Source organism: Culex quinquefasciatus, chromosome 3, assembly GCF_015732765.1.
Source record: "Culex quinquefasciatus strain JHB chromosome 3, VPISU_Cqui_1.0_pri_paternal, whole genome shotgun sequence".
NCBI classification, from domain to species: domain Eukaryota; kingdom Metazoa; phylum Arthropoda; class Insecta; order Diptera; family Culicidae; genus Culex; species Culex quinquefasciatus.
The window spans coordinates 76,622,072-76,649,804 of NC_051863.1; the positions used below are offsets into that span (position 1 = coordinate 76,622,072).

At 39.5% G+C, this 27,733-nt stretch overlaps 1 protein-coding gene across 4 annotated transcripts in view; it reads left to right on the forward strand.

Moving 5' to 3' along the window:
* The first annotated feature begins 841 nt into the window (after positions 1 to 841).
* LOC6033839 (mothers against decapentaplegic homolog 4) overlaps positions 842 to 27,733 on the forward strand; it is a 28,620-nt gene continuing 1,728 nt past the window's right edge. The window contains exons 1-7 of one of the 4 annotated variants that reach the window (XM_038261628.1): positions 844 to 1,697; positions 10,477 to 10,908; positions 11,064 to 11,159; positions 11,241 to 11,441; positions 11,567 to 12,410; positions 27,358 to 27,526; positions 27,595 to 27,718. In XM_038261628.1, the coding sequence (XP_038117556.1) occupies positions 1,637 to 1,697; positions 10,477 to 10,908; positions 11,064 to 11,159; positions 11,241 to 11,441; positions 11,567 to 12,410; positions 27,358 to 27,526; positions 27,595 to 27,718 (1,927 nt within the window). In that variant the 5' untranslated portion in view covers positions 844 to 1,636. Of the gene's footprint in view, positions 1,698 to 10,476; positions 10,909 to 10,985; positions 11,160 to 11,240; positions 11,442 to 11,566; positions 12,411 to 27,357; positions 27,527 to 27,594; positions 27,719 to 27,733 lie in introns of all 4 variants that reach the window. The other 3 variants (XM_038261627.1, XM_038261630.1, XM_038261629.1) reach the window with 3 other exon arrangements.

Below are 27,733 nucleotides of genomic sequence, written 5' to 3' on the forward strand. Positions count from 1 at the left end.
AGACCGGCAACATAATCACTCTGCTCTCTTCTGCACTGTTCCTGAAGCGGATTGCACTGTACAAAGCGAATTCAGTGGCAGTTTCATTCTCAACTTAATGTTATAACATGTTAAGGTTAATGTTAACATTCCATAGGTCGCCTCCCTAAGGTGTCGTGATAAGGTACAGTTTGCGACGATACACTAGCTTCCCTTTACTAAGTAATCGATTCCAGAAGGGAAAAAATCACCAGTTGTGTTGGTCCGAGCCGGGATTTGAACCCCGATCTACCGCTTACGAGGCGGAAGCGTTACCACTGGGCAGCGTGGCTCGGTCCCCTCTTCTGCACTGTCGCGCCAAAATGAAGGCCACGGTCCGAAATCAGCTCAACATGGGGCCTTCGGACGTGACAAGTGCCAAATGTTTAGCTTACACGATTCACCATTTAGGACAAACCATCGGCTTTTGGGCCGTTTTGTCAAGCCTTCGAGCGGTTTTCGGGCTGTTGTCGGCCCCGTCCGTCTGTTAGGAGAATACACTGTAGAAAAAAGCTAAAACTTTTCGAATGGAAGTGCAAATTTCCACGACATATCTCGATGGCCGTCGGACTGCATTTTTTTACCTTTTTTGATGAAATCTGTGTTAAAATAACTCAGCTATGAGTTATTTGAAATGAGCGTGTTCAGAAAGTGCAGAAGACTCATTTTTCATCAACTTTTTCTTAGCGTGTACGCATCCCAGCCGCTGTCAAACTTTGCACGACTTTTGTTTGACACCCGCAGACTAGCAGCATGCGCAAGCGAGACAGTGCGATCCATCCTCCCAGCAGCAAAAACAGGACAGACTGTGATTTCGAAGGAGCAGCAGCAAAAATTCGCCATTTTAAAAACCCAATCCGTCGCTCAAGGAAGTGTTTTCGGTTTCGCAAAGAGTTCGGTTCTCGGGTCGCAGATAAATTTGCACAAGAAGCAACGTTCCCGGTTCTGGTGTGAGAACAAACCTCCACGAGTGTGGCCGCGCCATGCTGCTTCGTCGGCGGAGGCTTTAGGTGGAGCTCGTTCCGGATTTTCGAACCGGGGGCCGCGGGATCGAAGATTTTTCCTTCTTCCGTGAAGGCAGCAGCAGTAGGAAAGAGGACAACATCAGCCAGTGAGAGAAAGAAAGAGGAGGAAAACCAGCGCAATATTAAATAAATAAGGGCACGGTTTGGTGTGTCCGTGGCCAGAGGAGGTCACCGTCGGAACGGGGACAACGGGAAGCCAAATTGAATAATTAATGCACTCATGAAAGTGCGGCCAGGGTCTGTGCACCGTCCCCTGGAAGTGTAAATAGACGGAACAAAGCAAAGTGTTGTTTTGTTTTGCAGCAGCGCTGTTAAACAATAACATAAGCAAAAAAGAACAAAGTTGCTGCTGTTTGTGCTTCCTGCTTCGACGAGGAGAAAGCAGTTTTTTTTTTCCTTTTCGCGTGTGTGTGTCCACCGGTGGGGGTCGCATTCTCCGGTGAAAGAAGAACCAGCAACAGGAAGTGTTTTTCCGTTGTTTCTCTGCAAGAACCTAACAAAAAGTGCTGAATTTGATTGTTGTTGTTTAAACCACAAAAGCCGCCAAGGTGGATACCAAAAGTAACCTGGGTCTCACCCAGGACTTTGAGAGGATGGTGGGGCTGTCCGGCGGAGCGCATCTGTACGCGGCGGGGTTGCCACCCGCGCAGGAAAGTAAGTAGAGCTTTTTTTGTAGTAGGTACGTGAAATTTAATGAAAAGATACAAAAAAAATCTTGCATGAAATTCATTTTTGCATTTACTGACCCATTTTGCGGTGTTTTTGCTTTATTGGCGTTTGTCTGCTTTTTAACTAGGCTACAATCACTGTATAGGATTTTGGTCCCTAGAACTTCCAAGTTTTCACTCGACTTTTTAAAATATGAGGGTAGTTTTTTTTACTCCAAGGAATTTTCCTCTAACACCGCAGTCTATTTCTTTCATTTGCGTCCAAATCATATTTTTTCAGACAACGGCGTAGGTCGCGCTGATGGCCAAACTAAAATATGGTTCTAATTATTTTGAAAAAGGAACTTCCAGTCCAACTTTGTAAAATTAAAAAATAAATAATATTTAGAATACAGGTAATAAAATGGCAAAATTTCATAGAGAGGTGATTGTAGACAGTATTGTTTTGATACGCAGTATGTTGAGTCAACTGCTGTGGATGTACCTGACACATCACAGAACAGGGTTTCTCTTCTTTCCATTTTTATCTACCATCTATCTTGTTGTTATTTTGTTTTACTGATATTCTCAGGGTGGCCACTCAAGTCGGGAAATCGGGAAAGTCGGGAAAAAGTCGGGAATTCGCCAAAATCCGCCAAAAATCGGGAAAAAGTCGGGAATTTATGATTTTTTGTCAAAAAGTCGGGAAAAGTCGGGAATTCTGAGCATACTTGTTTGAAAATTATTTTTTAACCCTTGAATAATTTTGTACAATTTTCAAATTGAATTCACTCATTTCTGTTCTAGTAACTTACTTTAAATTTAAGGTTCTTTGCACTATTTCAATATATTTGAGTATGGAAAAGCTGTTTAAGACATTCAAAATCTTATTCATAAAGTCTTTTTTATGAATCAAATGATCGCTATTAATTTTTGTTCATAAAACAAGAGGTAAAGTTAATGAAAAACTAATATAAAAATAGAGCCTAATGGCCAGCTTAGAATTGTGATTCTATTTGATTTTGTCACATAATTGAATATTTAAACTTGAGTTTGGCAATGGTTTTTTTGGGTAAATATTTGTAATTGTTTAACTAAATTCATTAAGTAATTTAAAATATGTTTTTGCCTTCTTTACGTTACTGAGAGGAAAGGCTATAAAATCACTTGAAAAATGAACTTCTCAATTAGACCTCCTAGACCCACCTTCATGTATACCTATCGACTCAGAATCAAATTCTGAGCAAATGTCTGTGTGTGTGGTGGGATGTTGACCAAAAAATTTTCACTCGATTATCTCGACATTGGCTGAACCGATCTTGTCCGTTTTGGCGTCATTCGATCCGTCTTGGGGTCCCATAAGTCGCTATTAAAAAGGATAAAGTTAAGTTAAGTACTTAAAAAGTTATGCTAAAAAAACGAGTTTAACAAAAGTCCGGAAGATTGTAAAAAGGGTGGTTTTTGTAAGAAAACCCGTCATGCTATACATTTTTGGAAAGGTATTTGAAAGACCTTTCCAACGCATCCAAGACATTGAAGATTTGATAAATCTATCAAAAGTTATAAGCACTTAAGTGTTTTTATACGCTTTTTGGAGGCCGGATCTCTGATAAGTTGATGAAAACGTTGTCCGGAACTCTCATGCGACCTATTGTTGGATAGGTATTCAAAAGAGCTTTCCAATGCGTCCAAAACATTGAAGATCTGACAACCCTATCAAAAGTTATAAGTACTTAAGTGTTATTTACGCACTTTTTCGAGGCCGGATCTCAGATATTTTGATGAAAACGCTGTCCTGATCTCTTATGCGACCTATCGTTGGATAGGTATTCAAAAGACCTTTCCAACGCGTCCAAAACATTGAAGATCGGATAACCCTATCAAAAGTTATAAGCACTTAAGTGTTATTTACGCACTTTTTGCATTTTGGATAGCACCCATTAAATGTGAGGAAGGCGCCAACCACCTAAAGGTGGATTAAGTAAAGTTTTTTTTTTTTCAAATGTTGCCCTTGAACTTTTTTTTGTGAGTATGGATAAATCACCTACCATAGATAAAGCTTGATTTTCAGTTTGCGGAAAACTTAAATATCGAATAAAATCCGAAATTGGAAAACATTTTTACGTTTTGAAAACATAAAGAAAATATTGAAATTGCAAAAAAAAATCCAAAAAATTTTGAGTTATTGCTTGATTGTTTAAAAAATTGTCTCTTCAAACATTTTGCTTAAAATAAGTGGGAAAACATAAAATCATATCAAACTGAATTTTCATTGAAAAAAAAAACAGTTAAATACTGCATACCATACCGATAAATTAACATTGATTTAAAAAATAAATATCAAAAATTACAAAATTAAAAAGGAAACTTGGCAAAAACATTTTCTTTTATAAATTCCTTGAAATTTTTCTAAATCCTTTTAATGAATAATAACAGCAATTATTTTTTTGCGAATTCTTTGATTTAAAATGATGATGAAGTAAAACAACAATATCAAAACTTTACATTTGCCAATTTAAAAATACCATGGAAGTTATAAGTATTGTTGTACTTTTGATTATTTTTCAAAGACTAATTGTTTGTGTTTCTACTCTGAATCATAATAATGAAATTACATTTTTAAAGTTTTCTTTATTTGTTGTTTAGTTTCTATATTTACAAAATAATACCTACACTTGGGTTTTTTTAATTCATTGAGATTTTTTTTTCGGTTGTTAATATTGACTTTTCTTATAGAAGGTTTGTTGTTTGAAATCATTCTTTAAATAAGAAATGTCTATGTTTTGAGCATTCTGGAAAAGTCTGGAAAAAGTCGGGAAAAAGTCGGGAATTTGAAAATGGAATTTGAGTGGTCACCCTGTATTCTTAAAAGGCTTCTGTTTCTTATACGCCTTTTTCCTATTTTTTAATTTCAATACCCTTTGGTTATCTTATCTCTCACTTTTTTTCCACTCTATTTGACCAATTATTACTGCTTTAAGAAACTGTGTGTGTTTTTTTAACAAATAATATAGTTTCTCTTAATTTGGCAGCAATGTCAATTTTGTTTATCTTTGTCTAAACTTTATTGATTTCTTTATTCATTTATCTATTTTAGTTAATTTGTCATCTGCTCTATTTGTTGTCATTTATATTATCTATGCTTGTTTGTTATCTATATTCTTTACATCTACTTACTACATAAAGCTTTTACTTGTTATTCTTTAACATAAAATAATTATCTTTCTTTTACTATTGTTTTCAATCTTCACCACTTTCTTCAAACAAGTGAGGGTCGAGCCCTCACTCAATTTATGGAATGATTGAAGGAATAACACAAATATTACTTTTGTACTTTTGTTAAATTTTTATAAAATACTTAGTAAAGTACCAAACAATTGTAACAACACACCACGACAGAAAAAATTGCAACAGTTAAACATGATCCAACACTACGAAAGATTTAACCCTCTAACGCCCATGGTAGCACCAGTGTACCAGTACTTTCAGATCAAATTTCTCGGAGATGTGACAATGTTTTAACTGCTTTTTTTTGCACATGTTTGGGAACCCCATAAACTATTTTCTGACCGAATTTCATTCTCATTGATCAAGTACGACCATTTTTATAGACCAAAACTGCCTGCAAAACTGTCCCATGTAATTTTTGGTCGATTCTGACTTTTGGTCATTTCTAGGTTTAGTTTGACGTTTAAGTACGGTATGCAGTTCGGAAGGAACGCGGTCAAGAAATGTTGCGTGCCCTTTTCGTGACCTCCCCAAGAAAAGTTGACAGTACGGTATTAGCTCGTTTGACTGTGTGCGCGCTTGAGGTTCTTTGGGGGAAAAATAAAAAGATTAAACATATTCAAAAGTTGAAATTAAATAGAATAAAAATGTTTATTCAAAAACTTTAAACAACAATTATTATTTATGAACAGAATTGAAAATTTAATTATTGAGAAATCAATTATTTAAAATTTCTTCAAAAAATCAGAAAATTAGAAATTGGTTTCAACATTTGAATGAAGAAAGTGTTTAAAAATGCATTATACACCTGTCCAGTTGTTTTGCAATCATTAGTTTCCAAAATACCTAAGTATTGACGAAAATTTATTTTGTTGCCAAAAATAAAGTTTTTGCGGTGCTGTACTTTGGAATTAAATAAAAATTCAAAATATTTTAAATCCAGCCCAAATATGCTAAATACAATTATCAATGCAGAAAATGCGTTTTAGATTGTTTCCAGTTGATTTGACTTTTATTTTCATTAAAATTTGGAAGTTTGGAAAAAAATTGGAAATTTGGAGAAAAAAAATGTTTGCTCCCTGATTTTTTAGATCAATTTGGAAAGAATAGGAGGGGGGCCTTATTTTTAAATTCTTATATTTTGAAATTTCTGAACTCCACATTTTTTATTCAAAAATTTTGAGTTGTTTTAATTTTTGAAAAAATAGAGTTTTGAATGTTAGAATTCCGGGTTTTTCGTAAATCCCTGGGCTTTGTCATAATGAGTGTCATAGGTTTGATGCTTGTTTGGCAAAGAGTATGATTTGATTCGATGTGGAATTAAAATCGAAGTGTTCAGTATATTGCTGAAGCTTCCATTTTTACACATGGACACCACTTCATGCTGCGAGAACCCACTTTGGCGTAGTCTCAGGGCTTAATCGGTGGCCGGTAAGCTGTCATCGAGACAAGGATGTTCTCTGATAGTGGAAATATCACATTTGTACAATGAACCGCTACATATGTGATTTTTCCCTATCTTAATGTGGGTGTCAGGTTAGGATGCGGGTTTAAAAAAATAGTGATTGTAGAATTTAGGATTTTAACTATAAATATCAACTTTTTATACTTTGCCTTTAGTTATTTAGGGACAAAATTAGTAACAGTGAATTTAGTAATTCTATCAGAATCGGTGATTTTCATTTAAGTAGCATAAAAACCATTCTGATTTGTCAAAATTTCCATAGAGTCTCGATCAATCAATAGTGAAATGATATCGGACTAAATTCGTTGATCTGTTGAACTAACGGTTGTCGGATTATGATTGTATCGACCATTGTTGCGAATCGAGGATCTACTGGAATTCTGACGAACAAATGGTCGTCTCTTTTTCAATTCACGACTTGTAAAATATGAACTGTTATTTTTTTTGTTTTTTAAAAGAAGCCAGACAGGTTTTTAAAAGAAACGTTTTTTTTTTGTTAGAAATTAAAATGTCGGGGATTTGAGATAGGAGTAGCTTTCGGATAGGTTGCTTTAAATCTTGTATTCAATTCAAGTTAGGTAGTTATCCGCAAATGAATATTTGGACTTATATGAATAATTGAACATTTTGGACTTATGAATAACACACAACTGTGCATTTATTCTAGAGTCAGATCCATACAGCGTCAGTGTTTATTTGGTCGAAGTGTACTAATTCATTGGCAGATCTGATTCTAGTTGTAATGTACGACAAGACTACTGACGGACGTGACAGGACGAGGGCCCAGTTTAGAGGTTTCGACATCAACGATGTGCGGCTGGATCACCCTCCCAAAAAAAAAAAAAAAAAGATTTAAAAAATTAAAAAAAGATTAAAAAAAAAATGAAAAAAAAATATTTTTTTTTAATTTAAAAAAGTTTAGAAAAAAAAATTAAAAAAAAATTAAAAAGATTCAAAAAAATATTAATTCTTTTAAAAAATTAAAAAAAAATGAAGCAAATAAGAACATTGAAAAAAATAACAAAATTTAAAAAAATCAACAGCCTTGGGCATGAGTAAGGACCTCGACGCCGTTAGCAATGTTGGCTTTAAAATAAAATTTCGTGATAATATCACTTCCCCCCAGCCAACATTTTTGCCATGCGAAGCGGGCCTCGACGCTGTGTCTAGGTTTAATTCCTAGCTAGGAGCCATCAGTGTCTTAAGAGGTGGTCCCAAGGCCGAGTAGGAGTTCATGAAGCAAATTAGTCGTCTCCCACCCCTTTTAACTTGAAAAATGAACTCTGAAACCAGCGCTTACTCACAACAGATACAGAGGCCTCTTCTAGGCATTGTAGGATAGAATAGATTTTGAAATTTATTTAAAAAAAAATTATTACGTAGCATTTTGATATGTCAAAATTTCCATAGAGTCTCGGTCAATCAATAGTGCGATGATATCGGACAAAATTCGTTAATCTGTTGAACTAACGGTTTTCGGATTATGGTTGTATCGACCATTGTTGCGAATCGAGGGTCTACTGGAGCCTTGACGATCAAATGGAGCCTAACATTTCAAAAGGGCGCATGGGTTTTGTGAACAGGAGTGTGTCTCCTTCACTCAAATGACAGTTTACATAAGGTATAATAGAGATGCACTCTTGTTTGCAAAGCTTTATGCCCTAATGAAATGAATGGCATGAAATAGTCGTCTTAATTACTAGTGTTCAACTTATGAACTGTTCATTTATGTTTATTGGTTTTTGGAAGCGGCAAGACTGGTTTAAAAACAAGATCCTTCACCTTATTTGGCGTTATAATAAAACATTCGGGGATTTGAGATTAAATTTACTTTCAGACAGTTTAGTTTAGGTTGTTGATTAAAGTTAGATAGTTTTCCGTAGATGAATAATTGGACTTAAATGATTAGTTGATTTGAACGAAGTGTAACATTTCATTGGCAGATCTTTTTCTAGTTGTAATGTACGACAAGACTATTGACGGACGTGACAGGTCGGCAGTTAGTTTTCATCTTTTTTCTCTAGTATTTTTATTTCCTTTAAATTTGGAATACATCATAGGTTTCTTTTGTATAGATCTCCGATTAGTTACATTTTCTTATTTAATTAACTAATAATTTAATTTATTCCGGGCCTTCTTACTTTGAATCACAATTTCAGATTTTCTTTATTCAGTGTTAAACTTAGATTACCGTAACTGCTCAGATCATCCAAGTTCTTACTACTCACATCAACTCTAATTTTCTTTCACCTCCCCCCTCCCGATCCCCTATATCTTCCGGTGGTGTTCATTTGGTATGCAATACTAGTTCGGCCACTATCCTTTTTTCCACAAGAAACCGGATTTGGACTGACTTGAGGCCGCGTCCCCCACCTTGCTCCGTAAAACGAAAACGAAACGAAAACGAAAATTTAAAAAAATCAACAGAAAAAAATAAATAAAAAAGTTCAAAAAAAAATTAAATAAAGTTCAAAAAAATATAAATCAAAAAAAAATTAAATTTTTTTAAAAAAATTAAAAAAATTAAGTAAATTAAAAAAAATCAAAAAAAATAAAGAAAATCAAAAAAAATAATAATAAAAATTTAATATATTAAAAAATGACAAAATTTAAAAAAAATATTTAAAATTAAATAAAATAAAGAAAATTAAAAAAAAATAAAAAAAAATCCAAAAAATAAGAAAAATTTAAAAAACAATCAAAAAGTTAAATTCAAAAATTTAAAAAGATTTAAAAAAATATTTTTCTCAAATTTAGGTCAGTTTAAAAAATTAAAAAAAAATAAAAAAAATGAAAAAATAAATTAAAAAAAAACAAAAAAATAGCTAAATAAATTTAAAAAAAAAACAACAAACATTAAGCAATGTAAACGCATTTTAAAATTTTTGAATTTTAAAATTTTTGATTTTTTGGATCATAGGTACACAAGAGCAGACATACAAAAATCTCCAAAACACGCATTCAAAATTTTGCTCCCGACTTGCCGGTACTTGTCAGGTATCAGAAAATGAGTACCCGACAGGTACCGACACATATTTTCTTCTACAGATGAACTTGAGATCAAATTTGATACCTGCTTTGCTACGCGCGGTGGGAGACTCGGGGGCAAACTCGAGAGCAAATTTGGTGGGAATCAAATCGGGTAGCAAATGGTTTAACTTTCGACATTTTCGAAAAATGAAATTCTTTGAAATTTTCAAAAGGATTAAAAAGTTTAATAAACTTTTAGCATTTCTAGGCATGAATCAACACATAATTATTGATTTTGAAGGTAAACGAGAGCAAAAAATGATAAAAACCCATATTTGCCCCCCGCGGTGGGCTTGTTTCGGTGGCAAATTTGCTACCCTAGCGGTGGTGATGACGGAGTTTTTTCAAGGTGGCAAATTTGATCTCGGTATTCATGAGCCGGGTGCAATTTTGATTTGCATCCCAGCGCTGGAGATGCCCTTAAGAAAAATCTTTTCGTGACCCTTTCCTTGACCGTTTCTTGGGCGTTTTTTTTATATGGAGTTTTGCGTTCCTTCCGATCTGCATGGTAACCTTTACTTTTCATAAAACACGAAGAATTTCATCTTGTTTACATGTTTACCTGCAAGAGGATTACAAATAAGGGTGCTAAAATGTTAACCGGGGTGATTAGGGACATATAGAGCGAATAGGGACCCACGGGACAATTATGCGTAGAAACAATCGCGTTTTTCTCAGTTGCACTTTTTTGAACATGAGACAATTATTCGTAGAACGGCAGTATACTGTCCAGTTGTTCAGCCATCATTGGTTTCCAAAATATCTGGTGAACAGACCCTTAAGGTGAATAAAACCCTTACTAGAAATCCAAGTTGCTAAAATTGCAAATAAAGATTGAATTGATAAAACATGATATCTGCAATTTATCACGTCTAGCCATAATGCTACTGCTGATAGACAACGGAAGCACTTTTACAGCCTCATTTATGCATTGCAATGTTCGATTATCTGATTTACCTGTATTGATTAGTTTATTGGTTACGATGATACTTATTAAACCTGAACGATCTTCAAATGACCTACGATAACAATGCGTTTCTTTTCCTCCCCTTTCCTCCTCCAGTCGTCCGCGACATGTCCACGATGCCGACGGCAGCCCCGACCAGCGCCGATGCCTGTCTCAGCATCGTCCACTCGCTGATGTGCCACCGGCAGGGCGGCGAAAGCGAGGGCTTCTCCAAGCGGGCCATCGAATCGTTGGTGAAAAAGCTGAAGGAAAAGCGCGACGAGCTGGACTCGCTCATCACGGCCATCACCACGAACGGGGCCCACCCGAGCAAGTGCGTCACCATCCAACGAACGCTGGACGGACGGCTGCAGGTTGCCGGCCGTAAGGGCTTTCCCCACGTCATCTACGCCCGGATCTGGCGCTGGCCGGATCTGCACAAGAACGAGCTGAAACACGTCAAGTACTGCCAGTTTGCGTTCGATCTCAAGTGCGACTCGGTGTGCGTCAATCCGTACCACTACGAGCGCGTCGTGTCGCCCGGAATCGGTAAGTCTGATCGGTGTCGGAACGACACAGTTTGGTAATCTCTGGTTTGTTTTCCTAAACGTACTACACAAACGCAGATCTTTCCGGGCTGACACTCCAAACCGGGCCGAGCCGGCTGATCAAAGACGAGTACACTCCAGGTTCGGTCGTTTCAGGATCGATGGACATTGACGGGAACGAGATTGGAACCATCCAGCATCACCCCTCGATGGGCGGGTACGGCGGTATGGCGATGCACCAGCAGGTTCCAGGTTTGTAACGACTTCCTTGTGGCCGCTTTTTGGTTCGTTTCGTTTTTTATTTTCTTTTTACGTTTTGCGTTCGACGTTCAGAACCACCCCAAATGGGCAGTATGTTTCCCCCGCCGCCCGGAAGTGGACCGCGGCCCATACCAAAGATGGAACCTTCGGAGCAGTCTCGAAACAGCAACGGCGCCAGCTGGATGAGCGGACAGAGTCCGTCCTCGTCTTCGGCGGTAGCGGCAGCGGTCAGTTCCGTCGCGCTCAGTCGACTCTCCTCATCACTACCGCACCGTAAGCCCACTTATGACCTGTTGAGACTAATCCCGCGCTTTTTAACACACTTTTAATTTCCTTCTCAAATTCGTATCCCATTCAACTGTAAACTAACGCAAACTCCTTTCCCCTCCCCAAAACAGCCTCCGTCTTGGGTAATCCTGTCGGAATGCCAAACAGTGGACCGTTGCGTCCCCCGCAAGCACCACCACAACAACCCCAAGGGCCTCCCCAGACGGCGCCCTCGAGCTCTCAAATGACAAACGGCGGCAACGGCCTAATCGGAAACTCGTCTCAACCCAACCTGCTGGGCGCCGACGGTGGCCAGGGCCAGTACTATCCGGGTAACTCCGTTGACCCGTCAATGTCCGGCGATCCCCAGCTGGGCCAGAACCTGGGTTCGATCTCCGCTGCGTCACCCGTTTCACCTCACCTGCAACAGAACGGCTACGTTCAGAACTCCAACAGTCAACAGCAGCAGCAGCAGCAGCAGCAACAACAACAACAACAGCAGCAAGCACAACAGCCAACGTCCGTCCCGGGCCAGTACGGGCAGCATCAGACCGGAACGGCCACCTGGTCCGGCTCGAACACACTCACCTACACGCAATCGATTCAACCGCCGGCGCCGGATCCGCGGTCACACGGTGGCCACCAGCAGTACTGGCAGCATGGTAGCGGCGGAGGTGGTGGAGCCGGTGGTGGTGCTGGTGGCGTGTCCGGCTCTGGCAGTGGCGCTGGTTCCGGTTCCGGCCAGGTGCAGGACCTCCCCGGGCAGCCGCGGCTTCTGTCGAGGCAACCCGCGCCCGAGTACTGGTGCTCGGTGGCGTACTTCGAGCTGGACACGCAGGTCGGCGAAATGTTCAAGGTACCGTCGAACCGGCCAAACGTCACCATCGACGGGTACGTGGATCCGTCCGGTGGGAACCGGTTCTGTCTCGGTGCGCTCAGCAACGTGCACCGAACGGAGCAGAGCGAAAAGGCAAGGTGAGTGACTTGGGAGGGGAGGGAACGGCTTTTTGCGGATATTTATGGGTTCTTGCAATTAATTTTTGAAGACGATGTTCCACCGCCAGAAGTGGCCGCACTTGTGCGATATTGTTTGTTACTGTCGCAAGACAGGAGGTCTCCTGTGCAGTGCTGCTTTTGCAGACAAAATTGAAAACTGGCATGTCTCTGAAGAAGCTAGTCTATCTTATCACAGACCGGTTGTCTTTGATATTGAAGCCAGTCGGCTGAAAAGGGAAACGTTTCGTGAAACAAACGACACAGACTGTAACGTCTTTCGAGGTCACCTTTCAAGTACGGTATGCTGATCGGAAGGAACGGGTTAAGAAATGTTGCGTGTTGACAGTTCGGTATGAGCGCGATTGACGGTGTGCGCGCTTGAGGTTCTTTCAAGGAAAAAATAAAAAGATTAAAAATATTCAAAAGTTAAAATTTAATAGATTAAAAATGTTTATTCAAAAACTTTTAACAACAATTATAAACAAAATTAAGAAATCAATAAATAAAAGCAATATGCGCATATTTTTTTAATTTCAGTTTTTCTTGTTTTAGACTTTATTAATTTCTAAATTTGCTTTTATTTATTGATTTCATGTTATTATGAAATAAGGAAATTAAAAAAAACTTTGTAATTATGAAATAAGGAAATTAAAAAATTAGGAAATTAGGAAACAAGGGAATTAGGAAATTATGAAACAAGGAAATTAAGAAATAAGAAAATTAATATGTAAGGAAATTAGGATGTTAGGAAGTTAGGAAATTAGGAAATGAGGAAATCAGGAAATTAGGAAGTAAAGAAATCACGAAATTAGGAAATTTGGAAATTAGGAAATAAGAAATTTTTTAAAATTAGGAGACTAGGAAATAAGGAAGTTAGGAAATTAAATTAGGATATTAGGAAACTAGGAAATTAGGAAGTTAGGAAAATAGGAAGTTAGGAAATTAGAAAGTTAGGAAATTAGGAAACTAGGAAATTAGGAGTTTAGGAAGTTAGGAAGTTAAGAAATTATGAAATTAATATGTTAGGAAATTAGGAAGCTAGGAAATTAGGAAATTATGAAATAAGGAAAATAGGAAATTCAGAAATTAGAAAATCGTGAAATCAGGAAAATAATATGTTAGGAAATTAGGAAGTTAGAAAATTAGGAAATAAGGAAATTAGGAAGTTAGGAAACTTGGAAATTAGGAAGTTAAGAAATTATAATATTAGGAAGTGTGGAATTTAGGAAGTTAGGAAATTGGGAAATTAGGATATCAAGAAACTAGGAAATTAGGAAATTAAGAAGTTAGGAAGTTAGAAATTAAGAAGTTAGGAAATTAGGAAGTTAGGAAATTAGGAAACTAGGAAATCAGGAGTTTAGGAAGTTAGGAAGTTAAGAAATCAATTTTTAAATCCTTGAATTCTTAAATTCCTAAATTCTTAAATTCTTAAATTCTTAACTTCTTAAATTCTTAAATTTTTAAATTCTTAAATTCTTAAATTTTTCAATTCTTAAATTCTTAACTTCTTTAATTCTTAATTTTTTAAAATTTCTTTACTCTTAAAATTTAATTCAAGATTTTTAAATTTTGGAAGAAATAGAGTTTTTGATTGTTACAATTTCGAGGTTTTGTATTTACGAATTTCTATATTTCCGATTTTTAAAACTTTTGGAATTTCGACTTGTACATTTGTTTTGAATTTTAACATTTTTGATCTATGGAATTTATAAAAACGTTAAAAATTAAAATTCGATGCCAACATTTCAAAAAGCATCATGTACACACCATCCTTTTTGAGAAAAACGCATTTGAATGTTGAGCATCCATTTTCAATTCCCATTTTAATATCAAAGCAAAATAAGATGTTCTAATGATAACAAACGATGAAAAACCTTGCTTTTATTGATACTTGATCATCCAAATTCAATAAAACATTATTTCCGTAATTTTATTTGCGAAAAACAAACATAACTTCTTTTGAAATCACCAACGTCTATATCACCCTGCTGTCATTGAGGGGGACGCTTTGTTATGATTCGTTTTTCTTCGCCGAATGTACATGGCGCTTTTTTCATGATGCTTTTTTTTTTCGTCACGAGGTTCATGTAGTCTTTTGTTTGACAGGTTGACAGGACTATATAAACAGGGACTGCTGATGGCAGAGATTTTGTTTGTGTTACTTTATTTAAAATCATTATTTAACAGACTTTACTGAAGTAACTTTTGCTTATTTTTGGTGGAGAGGTAGCTTATTAGGAGTACTTTCAGAATATGCAATAACCCAGAAAGTGTCAAAATGTACATGATGCCTTTTGAAATGTTACCGTCGAATTATTATTTAATTTTGCATATTTGTAATTTCAATTTTCCAAATTTCTGATTTTTGTTGAAATTTTCTTTATTATTCAAAAAAAATGTTATTTGAAATTTCTGAAGTGTTTGTTTTTCACATTTTTGAATTTGTTGTTTGGTTGGATTTCAAAAATTCAGATTATTATTGTATTTTCAGTAAGAACATAGATATTTGTATGATTATTGTCAAGTTTAATTTCACTCTCACTCATAATCCAGAGGTAGCTGGTTGGTACTAGCAATAAATTGTTGGTGACACGATGGTCGACATCTATAAAGACAACTTCTTTTTTTACTCCATTTCGACCGAAAAACTAAATCTGTCCTTTTAGTTTCAATATTCTGCTTTTTGAGATTCGGCGAGAATTTTACATATTATTATCTCCAAAAATATTATTATATCCAAAATTATTAAAACGTTTGTAATTATCAGTCGCATTCAAAAAGAAAAATTACAATTCTTTGATTTTTTCATCAAAACATATTACAAACAAGCACCGCGCGAAGAAACGTCAAACGCAATCTTTTCGTTTCTGTTACTTTTCAGCTGCGTACCGCTTAAGAAAAATCTTTTCGTGACCCTTTCCTTGACCGTTTCTTGGGCGTTTTTTTGTATGGAGTTTTGCGTTCCTTCCCATCTGCGTATCAGCCTTCAAGGTCCAATCAAGACGCTCCTTCACAAATACGAACCCCCGATGATTTGGATACTGCACCGAACACTCTTCAACCCAAGATCACGGCTGCTTACCAGGCAAGCTGCACTAAAAAGGTGAGGGAAATCTGTCGAGACGTACCGTGGTGGAGCAAAAGCCTGAGCAGTCTCCGCAAGGAGGCTATAAGGTTTTTCAACAGAGCTAAGCTCACTTCCGAATGGGATGCCTACAAAGCAGCCCTAACGAAGTACAACGCGGAGTTGAGGAGAGCCAAAAAAACATTCTGTGAGGACATAGGCACGATGTCATAAGCTGTCACAAACAAGGAAACACTGCAAGTACTCATGAATACGCACTTTCCAGAATCAACAGAAAGAGAGGAAGATGCAGCTAGTACCCGGACTGCAGATGGCGTATGGTGTCGACCATCAAGAGAGTCGGTCCAACTAGCCCGTCGAATGTTCAACCAGTCTTCAATCAGATTGGCCCTCGGAACGTTTTTACCGCTGAAGGCTGCAGGACCCGACGGCATCCTTCCAATCTTTCTCCAAAAAGCAGCCGACACCATAATGGCTGAGTTGATCATCCCTCATACATAAGGCCGGCAGAAGTGGCCCCACGAAACTCACACTACTTGGCTATGAAGTCATTGTATGCAGTCAGCTCTGAACTGTACCATGTTGTGGTGTGAACAAGAACGAAGTTGACTTTATAGCTGTCGGCCACCATTGCTAGTACCAACCACTAGTGTCTTCCTTTTATCTATAAGGACTTCGCCGCCCTGGGCTCCTAAGTGTTTGAGTACGGCACGGAGCGACGGCGCCGAATACCCATATTTACACAATGAATTTTAGAGCGCCCGCCGCGGGATTCGAACCGGCGACCTCTGGATTGTGAGTCCAGTGCGCGGTCCGATTGATCCACACGGGCGGGGCAAGAACGGGGTGAACAAGAAGGGCTGACAATAAACCCCAACAAAACCGTGATACCAAGAGGAGAAAACAGGTTTCATACCTTAACCTGGCCATGGTCTTCGTTTCGTACATACACTTATGGTACTCGGGTCTATATGACCCAGAAATGTATTTGGTTGCCAAAATTCGGAATCTTGACCGATTTTGGATGTCTTGGCCGCAAATGAAAGGTTAGAATGTCTACTTTGCGATTCCGACTGGCAGAACCGGTTTTGGGCACTGTGGCCACCGGGAACCTGCTACAACCGAAAAAAGTGCTTTTTGATGCCCCGACTTTGAGGACCTGTATCTTCGGAACGATAACACATAGCGGGTTGCTTCCAGTTGCATTTGACGGGTAATAACCTCAACTTTAAGCTCCCGTAGAGATGATTTGTCAAAAGTGGACACCGGTTCCGTTAACCCGGAACATCCGAAAAACATGATTTTTTAAGCTTTTGTTATAAAATCAACACATTAGTCAATTTTTTCAACCGAATTTTTTGTAAATCTTCACATACGCACACTACATACTACCTCTGACTGTTTGGGATCGTTCCGGCCAACTGTGGCCAATCCGGAACCAGTTCCAGGGTACCACCAAAACGGTTCCAATAATGGTATCGCTAGAAACCCGTCATGGTGCATATCAAACTTCATGAAATTGAAAATTATGACCATCTGAGGTCATGCCGATATCCTCTGACCCAACCTGGTCACTCCGGAACCAGTTACCGATGGCCACTGGGGGACACTTCCGGAGTATGCAGGAAAGCATATCATGCGACATATCAAACGTCATGAAATTGAAAATTACGACCATCTGAAGTCATTCCGATATCCTCTGACTCACCCTGGTCACTCCGGAACCGGTTACCGATGGCCACTGGGGGACACTTCCGGAGTATGCAGGAAAGCATATCATGCGACATATCAAACTTCATGAAATTGAAAATTATGACCATCTGAGGTCATGCCGATATCCTCTGACCCAACCTGGTCACTCCAGAACCGGTTACCGGTGGCCACTGGGGAACACTGCCGGAGTATGCAAAGAACCCTACCATGCGACGTATCAAACTTCATGAAATTGAAAATTATGATCATCTAAGGTCATGCCAATATCCTATGACCCAACCTGGTCACGCTGGAACCGGTTACCGGAGGCCACTGGGGGACACTGCCGGAGTATGCAGGGAAGCATACCATGCGACATATCAAACTTCATGAAATAGAAAATTATGACCATCTGAGGTCATTCCGATATCCTCTGACTCACCCTGGTCACGCCGGAACCGGTTACCGGTGGCCACTGGGGGACACTTCCGGAGTATGCAGGGAAGCATATCATGCGACATATCAAACTTCATGAAATTGAAAATTATGACCATCTGAGGTCATGCCGATATCCTCTGACCCAACCTGGTCACTCCGGAACCGGTTACCGGTGGTTACTGGGAAACACTGCCGGAGTATGCAAAGAACCCTACCATGCGACGTATCAAACTTCATGAAATATAAAATTATGACCATCCAAGGTAATGCCAATATCCTATGACCCAACCTGGTCACGCCGAAATCGGTTTCCGGTGGACACGGGGGGACACTTACGGAGTATGCAAGGAAGCATATCATGCGACATATCAAACTTCATGAAATATAAAATTATGACCATCTAAGGTCATGCCAATATCCTATGACCCAACCTGGTCACGCCGGAACCGGTTACCGGTGGCCACTGGGGGACACTTCCGGAGTATGCAGGAAAGCATATCATGCGACATATCAAACTTCATGAAATTGAAAATTATGACCATCTGAGGTCATGCCAATATCCTCTGACTCACCCTGGTCACGCCGGAACCAGTTACCGGTGGCCACTGGGGGACAATTCCGGAGTATGCAAGGAAGCATATCATGAGACATATCAAACCTCATGAAATTGCAAATTATGACCACCAAAGGTCTTGCCCACGTTTTTTAATCCAACCTGGCCACTGGGAGACAATTTCTGGTGGCGATGTCCTCCGGCCCATCCTGATTAATTTGGAACCGAAAATGGGTTGGGAATGGAGGAAATTTGTGAAACATGCAAAGAACCAAGTTTGAAGTTCGACCTTTGGATTGGGAGTCCAACCGCCGCCAGTGACTCCACCGGAGCAGGCTTGGTTTGGAGTGTAATTATAGCAGGGAGAAAACTGGAATGATCAAATGACCGTACAACAACTGAGGCTGGAACCGACGTTCTACTTCCCCATCCGATAGAAGGCGTGATGACACATTACTCGTCACAAGAAATGTGGACGCAATCACACTAGCAGCTACACAACCGAGCCCGATTACCATTCCGGAACCATTTAATTGATGGTGGTTTTAATTTTCTGTAGTAGATAAATTTAGTTGAACCTTCCAAAATTACCTAACATACAGACCCTCCGGAAGTGTCCCCCAGTGGCAACCCGTATCCGGTTCCGGAGTGACCAAGTTGGGTCATAGGATACCATGACCTTAGATGATGATAATTTTTAATTTCATGATGTTTGATACGTCGCGTGATATGTTTCCTTGAATTCTCCGGAAGTGTCCCCCACTGGCACCGGTAACCGGTTACGAAGTGACCAGGTTGGGTCAGAGGATATCGGCATGACCTTAGATCAGTGGTCCTCAGCCAGCTGATCATCGCGGGTTTATTTGTAAATTTTCCCCAGAGTCGTGGGCAACATGTAAAATATAAATAAAAAATAAGTTGTAGAGTAGAATAGTTTGAAATTGAAATTTTGACAAACAACTAAATTTTTGACAACTTAGAAATTGTCACCAATTATACATAATCAATTGAAAAAAAATCAACATTCTTCATCAATTTTTCTCATCATATTTCATGTTTTAAAATATAAATGTTGTATATTTATATTAACTTTTTTTTTGTTTATAATTATTTTCTTGGTTTTGCAAACACATTTGGTTTGATTGTTCTATTTAAGCTTTGAATGTTTTGAACATTTTTTCAATGATTTTTTGAGTGAATTTTGAAGAAACAGTAATAAGTTTTGAATTATCCGTATGTTATAGGAAAAAATCATATTTATTGAAATTTAATAGTTTATTTTGGTTCGAAAAATTTGTATTATTGAACAAGATAAAAAAATGTTTTTTCAATGATTTTGAAATTTTTTAAGATCTTTTCGTACGAAGTACAATCTTCTCGTTTCATTTTGAATCAAAGATTAGGGCACAAAAAAAAGATCAAAAATATAATCAAATGGAATTTTTATGTTCTGTCGATTTTTAGGATAACAAAATTGAACCAAAAAATATTAGCTCGGAATTCATATTTTATAATTTCCTTATTCAATATTTCTAACAAGTTTTAGTCAGAAAGTGATCTGATGTTTAGAACTGTTGGATATTTATTTATTCTTAGTATTTTTGGCAACGTGATTCCCAGATAATACAAAGTTTTTGTCACACTATCACATTCATAATTTTATATTTTTAAAGGAATGAATGTTTCATATTCATAATTTCCAAATTTAGAAATTTAATCGCTTTATAAATTCTACAGGAAAATAAGGCACCACTAGTTTAATACTTCCCATGGCCTTATAAATATTGTAGAAATCAGAAATCAATTATGGTTATTTCGTAAAAAAAAACATATTTTTTCTTTTTAAAGAAAAAAAAAAGTTCATGATTTCTTTACCGAACTTCATATGAGAACGCAAAGTGGGCCGGATTCCAAAATAATTTCAAAACCATCCCGAAGGCCGTACAGAAGACCTCGGTTAGCCACATATGGCCCGCAGGCCGTATTTTGGTGACCACCGCCTTAGATGGTTATAATTTTCAAATTCATGAAGTTTGATACGTCGCATGATATGCTTCTCTGCATACTCCGGAAATGTCCCCCAGTGGCCTCCGGTTCCGGCGTGACCAGGTTGGGTCAGAGGATATTGGCATGACCTTAAATGGTCATAATTTTCTATTTCATGAAGTTTGATATGTCGCATGATATGCTTCCTTGCATACTCCGTAAGTGTCCCCCCGTGTCCACCGGTAACTGGTTCCGGAGTGACCAGGTTGGGTCAGAAGATATTGGCATGACCTTAGATAGTCATAATTTTCTATTTCATGACGTTTGATACGTCGCATAGTAGGGAAGTACGGAAGTGTCCCCCAGTGGCCACCGGTAATCGGTTCCGGAGTGACCAGGTTGGGTCAGAGGATATTGGCATGACCTCAGATGGTCATAGTTTTCAATTTCGTGAAGTTTGATATGTCGCATGATATGCTTTCCTGCATACTCCGGAAGTGTCCCCCCGTGTCCACCGGTAACCGGTTTCAGCGTGACCAGGTTGGGTCATAGGATATTGGCATGTCCTTAGATGGTCATAATTTTCTATTTCATGAAGTTTGATACGTCGCATGGTAGGGTTCTTTGCATACTCCGACAGTGTTCCCCAGTGGCCACCGGTAACCGGTTCCGGCGTGACCAGGTTGGGTCATAGGATATTGGCATGACCTTAGATAGTCATAATTTTCTATTTCATGACGTTTGATATGTCGCATGATATGCTTCCTTGCATACTCCGGAATTGTCCCCCAGTGGCCACCGGTAACCGGTTCTGGAGTGACCAGGTTGGAGCAGAGGATATTGGCATGACCTCAGATGGTCATAGTTTTCAATTTCGTGAAGTTTGATATGTCACATGATATGCTTTCCTGCATACTCCGGAAGTGTCCCCCCGTGTCCACCGGTAACCGGTTCCAGCGTGACCAGGTTGGGTCATAGGATATTGGCATGTCCTTAGATGGTCATAATTTTCTATTTCATGAAGTTTGATACGTCGCATGGTAGGGTTCTTTGCATACTCCGACAGTGTTCCCCAGTGGCCACCGGTAACCGGTTCCGGAGTGACCAGGTTGGGTCAGAGGATATCGGCATGACCTCAGATGGTCATAATTTTCAATTTCATGAAGTTTGATATGTCGCATGATATGTTTCCCTGCATACTCCGGAAGTGTCCCCCAGTGGCCACCGGTAACCGGTTCCGGAGTGACCAGGGTGAGTCAGAGGATATCGGAATGACTTCAGATGGTCATAATTTTCAATTTCATGAAGTTTGATATGCAACATGACGGGTTTCTAGCGATACCATTATTGGAACCGTTTTGGTGGTACCCTGGAACTGGTTCCGGATTGGCCACAGTTGGCCGGAACGATCCCAAACAGTCAGAGGTAGTATGTAGTGTGCGTTTGTGAAGATTTACAAAAAATCCGGTTGAAAAAATTGACTAATGTGTTGATATTATAACAAAAGCTTAAAAAATCATGTTTTTCGGATGTTCCGGGTTAACGGAACCGGTGTCCACTTTTGACAAATCATCTCTACGGGAGGTTAAAGTTGAGGTTATTACCCGTCAAATGCAACTGGAAGCAACCCGCTATGTGTTATCGTTCCGGAGATACAGGTCCTCAAAGTCGGGGCCTCAAAAAGCACTTTTTTCGGTTGTAGCAGGTTCCCGGTGGCCACAGTGCCCAAAACCGGTTCTGCCAATCGGAATCGCAAAGTAGACATTCTAACCTTTCATTTGCGGCCAAGACATCCAAAATCGGTCAAGGTTCCGAATTTTGGCAGCCAAAAACATTTCTGGGTCATATAGACCCGAGTACCATAAGTGTGACTTTTTTTCTGGGGGGCACTTCCGGTGGCCACCGGAAGTCCATTTTTGGCTCAAATGTGTGTCTTGATAAGATGCACAAAGTCATAAAATTTCAGCTCTGTAAGTGCCAAAGGTCAAAAGTTACGATAACTTTTATCATGCTCTTGGGTCATATAGACCCGAAGACCATGCCCGGGTTAAAAGGAACCCACCTGACTTTCGGTACAGAGGTCAAATACTAAGGAGTAATCCTCGACAAAAAGCTGAACATCTGGACATCTGGCAACTTCAGTCTTGACCTACATTGAGGTGAGGTCCAACATTGGCCGATGCACGAAGTGATTTGTTTGCTTTTTTTTGGTACACTCTGCAAACGTCAAACCATACAAAATTGCTGCCGAACCTTTTCGGGAGGGATCCGGAAAAAGATCCGGCTGCAATTTGTATTGATTTGACGTTTGCTGAGGGTGCCAAAAAGTTTGGTTATGTTCTGCTTGCAAAAGACAATGGCCATTCCATTCGGGCCTAGAACTAGGGAAACGCTTTCTATGGCCACCGTTTTTCAATCAGGAGTGTATGCCATACACATCACGTCATGAGGTATTATAGACACGCAATAACCGGTATTTTCATGCTGCTCGGCATAACAGAGGCATGTTGTTTTGGGTACCTGGGTGCTGGGGCAATTAAGGTAACGAACATGTCAGGAGCGTGAAGCGCGGCATTTCCGGTGACCGGTTATCAATCAGGAGCTCAGCAATTAAATGTTCCGGCAGCCGAACCAATCCGAAACGGCACCATGAAGTGTTCCACTCATAAAATGCTGGCGTGAAAACTATAGATACGGCCATCTTGGCACCTGCCTGCAGCCGGAGACCCGACGGATAATGCTAAGTTCAGCTGTTGTGTACTAAACTTTATCAGAAAGCGAACGATGAGGAGGAGGGTATCCAGAAGCCCGTGATAATAGCGCTCAAAACGAGGTAGTACGATGGCTAACAACAAGATCCCAACAAACAGCTTTGAGAGAGTAGACGTGTTGTGACGCGCGCGCTAAAGGCAACGTTGCTTGCCTCGAGTTTTTTGACGGATGGAGGTGGAAGAGACCTCCGAGACGGATGATTTCCAACTCATCCCCGAAAATCGGAAGCGGAAAAAGACCCCTGAGATCACCGGAGCTGTCGTCGGAGAAGCAAAGTGGAGCAGAATGTGCTCAATAACGACAAGTTCAGCCCGCTAGCGGAAAACGAAAACAACAACAATGCCAGCCCAGCAGGAGGAGGAGACGCCCTGGCGGTTCCACCACCCGGCAGGTAAACAAAAGCAACCCCCTTTGGTGGTGAAGAACACCACGGATTTTTACAAGCTCGTGGCAATAGTGGAAAGCTGTAAATTTGGTTTCAACCCGATTTGGAACCAAGGTGACCTGCTTCTCTGTCAAAGATTTTGACAAGTTGCAGGAGCAGGACAAGAGGAAGAAAGTGGAATTCTACACCCACGAACAGCTTATCGGGTAGTTCTTCGTGGTTTTATGATGAACTAAACCGGACGAGGTCAAGTACCTGCTGAAAAGGGATCTCAAGCTGGACGCGCTGGAGGTGCATTTCATCAAGTGGAAGGAAAAGTCCACCGTGGACGAAACTCCGTACATTGTGGTCTTCCCCAAGGGATACACCAATCGGAAGAAGCTCTCTGAAATGAAGGTTGTGGCAAGCACTATCATCCGGTGGGAGGCCTACCGGAACAAGCGGCCGAACGTGACGCAGTGCAAGAACTGCTTGCAGCTGGGTCATGGAACCAGGAACTGTCACCTGAAAGGCAGGTGTAACAACTGTGGGGGTCCCCACAAGACGGACGAGTGCAAAGTCCAAGAAGCCGAGCCGAAGCGGTGTGCCAACTGCAACGGATTGCACGAAGCCACGGACCGAAGCTGTCCCAAGCGTGCGGACTTCATCCGGAGGCGCCAGCAGACGTAGAAACCAAAACCGCCGGCAAGGAAGGCGGAGAAGCAGAGGCTAGCAGTTCCGGATGGATAATCGAAGGATCGCCCTCGACCCGCAGGAAGCAGCCAAGGTGGCTCCCGAGACGGACGAGCCACGGAAGAGGAAGCCGGGGAGGTACTCTACAGTTCGGCTGAGATGTGGGGCATTTTCTCCGAATACATCTGCCTGCAAGTACCGCTTGGACCAAGTAATCCTAATCAGTTACATGATCTCCAAGTATGGATTGTGTGTTTTGCCTTCCTCGCTTTACTGAGGAAAGGCTATAAAATCACTCGAAAAATGAACTTCTCAATTAGACCTCCTAGACCCACCTTCATGTATACCTATCAAATTCTGAGCAAATGTCTGTGTGTGTGGTGGGATGTTGATCAAAAAATTGTCACTCGATTATCTCGACATTGGCTGAACAGATTTTGTCCGTTTTGGCGTCATTCGATCCGTCTTGGGGTCCCATAAGTCGCTATTAAAAATGATAAAGTTAAGTTAAGTACTTCAAAAGTTATGCTAAAAAACGAGTTTAACAAAAGTCCGGAAGATTGTAAAAAGGGTGGTTTTTGTAAGAAAACCCGTCATGCTATACATTTTTAGAAAGGTATTTAAAAGACCTTTGCAACGCGTCCAAGACATTGAAGATCTGACAAATCTATCAAAAGTTATAAGCCACCCAAAGGAAAAATATATCTCAAAATCTGCAACATTGGATTTGCTGCAGAAAATGTCATATTTTATAACATTTTTTGCAGCAAGCCCGTAGATCATTTTTGCCCGCGTGTAAAAATTTCAGCGATCTGCAGTTCTCACCAACACATATAAAGCTGGCCCGTCCCCGAGCAACACTCCAAAGAGAAGCATATGTTGGTGCTCTTTCACTCACTTTTCATCAAGCGTCCATGGCGCGGTGGTAGCGTGTCGGATCAATAAACAAGAAGTTGGTGGTTCAATCCTCGTTCTGCTAAGTGTTTTTGTGAAATACAACCAAAAAGCCGTCGGTAATGTCGATAATTGTCGGTAACGGGCAAAAATGTCATACTCCTATATCGCAAAAAATGCATGAGGACAGATTTCATGCAGATTCTGATATACTTTCATGCCGCCATGCATCACAATCATGCGACTGCCAGTTGGGTGTGGCGATAGCAAATGCTTGATCCGGCGTTGTTGTCTCGATGATGACCTGGTTCCTCGACACGTTCATTTGCAGGTTACGTACCGACGACAGGTCCAGCTTAGTCTGCTGCTGCAGGAAGATTTGGATTGTCCCCAATTCAGGTACCACTGGCATGACATTGAAGTCAAAAACCAGGGAATTCTGGCGAAATGTTTTCATTTCGATTGGCGTTAAGGCAGGGGTGCTCAAAGTTTTTGGAGGCCGGGCCAAATTTAAAGCTCAAATGAGCTTGCGGGCCAAATTTACAAAAAAGGTTGTAAAAAAAAAATTACGTTATTTTAATGTAAAAGATTACATTTCTGTTATTTAAAAAAAAAAGTGTATTCAAAATAATAGAAACCACAAAATAACTGGTTTCTATCGGTATTGTTGATTTTGTTGTTTCTGGTATTTGAAAAAAAAAAGTTTTTAGCTGATTGTACTTGTGTTTTCAAAAAAAAATTAGTTTTGTTTTTATATTTCGAAAATGGTGGTGACATTACATGTTGAACAATTCATCTATAAGTTAAGTGTGGCTAATGGAAAATCGTTGAGATCCAGAATTTCAACATTTCAATGAAAAAACAAATTTTTAGAAAATGATTTAAGCTTCCGTATAGTTAACCTGCAATCATTATTTTCAAAAAAAAAAAGCGAAACAACATTTATTTATTACATCGAAAATTGACTAAAATTCAAATTATTTTTAATAAACTCAAACATGCTCAAATGATTTTAAATGCAAAGGAATGCATATTTAATAAATTTCAGCTAAATGCACTTAAATTTCATTTTTTTAAGTTTTTTGAAAATATATTTTTGCTCCCGGCTTTCGAGCCAATTTTTTTAATAATGGTGGAGGGGTGGGTTGATCGACGAAAGCTTTGTAAAATATTTGCTGCAAACTTGATTCTCAGATTTCCACATTTTGTCTGCCTGAGTCAGTTGATAGTCAATCAGATTCGTTATCTAACTATAATGAGTTCGAATCCCATAGGAAGAACAATGTAAGTTTGAGGGTCAGTTCATTAAAGGGTCATTATGACTTGCAAATTAATAAAGAAAACTTTTTTTTTGCAACTATTACAGAATTCTACCTAAGACAAACTTGAACGTTTTTTTTTGATATTTCTAAAAATGTTTGATAAAAGTTTTGATGATATTTACTAGTTTCACTCACATTGAAACGTGTGAAATTGTTTTAATTACAAATTATTCCCTAAATAATATAATTATAATCCTATAGTGAGGATCAAAATATTGATAAATCATAAGATATTTTTTATTAACAAAAAATAAAAAAAGATTAGCATAAAAAAGCTTAAAATAAACCTTAATTTTTAAAAAGTATAAAATCATTTTACAAGTGGTCATCGGGCTATTTTACATGATCATTCAAAATGGGCCGCGGGCCACAAAATATCACCTCGCGGGCCACGTTTGGCCCGTGGGCCATACTTTGGGCACCCCTGCGTTAAGACACTTTAAAACGAACGACCTTGGGCCGAAACCGTCTCACAAAAGAATGCGAACAAGACACGGGCGCAAAATGCGACCGTCCTGGCTGAGTGTAGAATAGTGACTGATGCGACCTATTCTTTGTAGGTATTCAAAAGAGCTTTCCAATGCGTCTAAAACATTGAAGATCTGACAACTCTATCAGAAGTTATAAGCACTTAAGTGTTATTTACGTACTTTTTGCATTTTGGATAGCACACTTTAAATGTGAGGAAGGCGCCAACCACCAAAAGGTGGATTAAGTAACGTTTTTTTATAATTATTATATATTTGATTTTAAACCGATCCTCGGTCCTAAAAACAGGCTGCTATCAGATCGTAGACAAGTTGGTGCACGCGATCATGATAGATATGTCATGATAGAAAGACAAATAAAAATTTAAGTTTTATTGGGAACTTAAAAAAGCATTTTTTTACTGAAACGTAAATTACTCTTAATAAAAAGGATTACTTTCCATTCAAAACTAGAGACTTTTACTGTAACAGTAGCTTTCAAACGAAAAAGTACTGTGGCATTAAAAGTAGGCCTACTTTTTATTCCAAATTTTTGAACTTTCTAGCGAAATGTACCAATACAGACTTTCATCTCAACAAAACTTTTGCGCAAAAAGTAGTTTTTCAAATCATTCAACCTCAATTTGCTTCTTCCCACAGATTACACATCGGCAAAGGTGTTCAGCTGGACCTGCGCGGCGAGGGCGACGTCTGGCTGCGGTGCCTCAGCGATCACTCAGTATTCGTGCAGAGCTACTATCTGGACCGGGAGGCGGGCCGCACGCCCGGCGACGCCGTCCACAAAATCTATCCCGCCGCCTGCATAAAGGTACTTCTCTTGGTGGTTGACTTTCGACACTTGGAGAGATGTTTGATAACGGTTGATTTATCTTGTAGGTATTCGATCTCCGCCAGTGTCACCTGCAGATGCAATCGTTGGCCACCAGCGCCCAGAAGGCAGCCCAAATGCAAGCGGCTGCCGTGGCCGGCGTTTCCGGATTGGCCGTCGGTGCGCCCAGAAGTATGTGAACTGGAG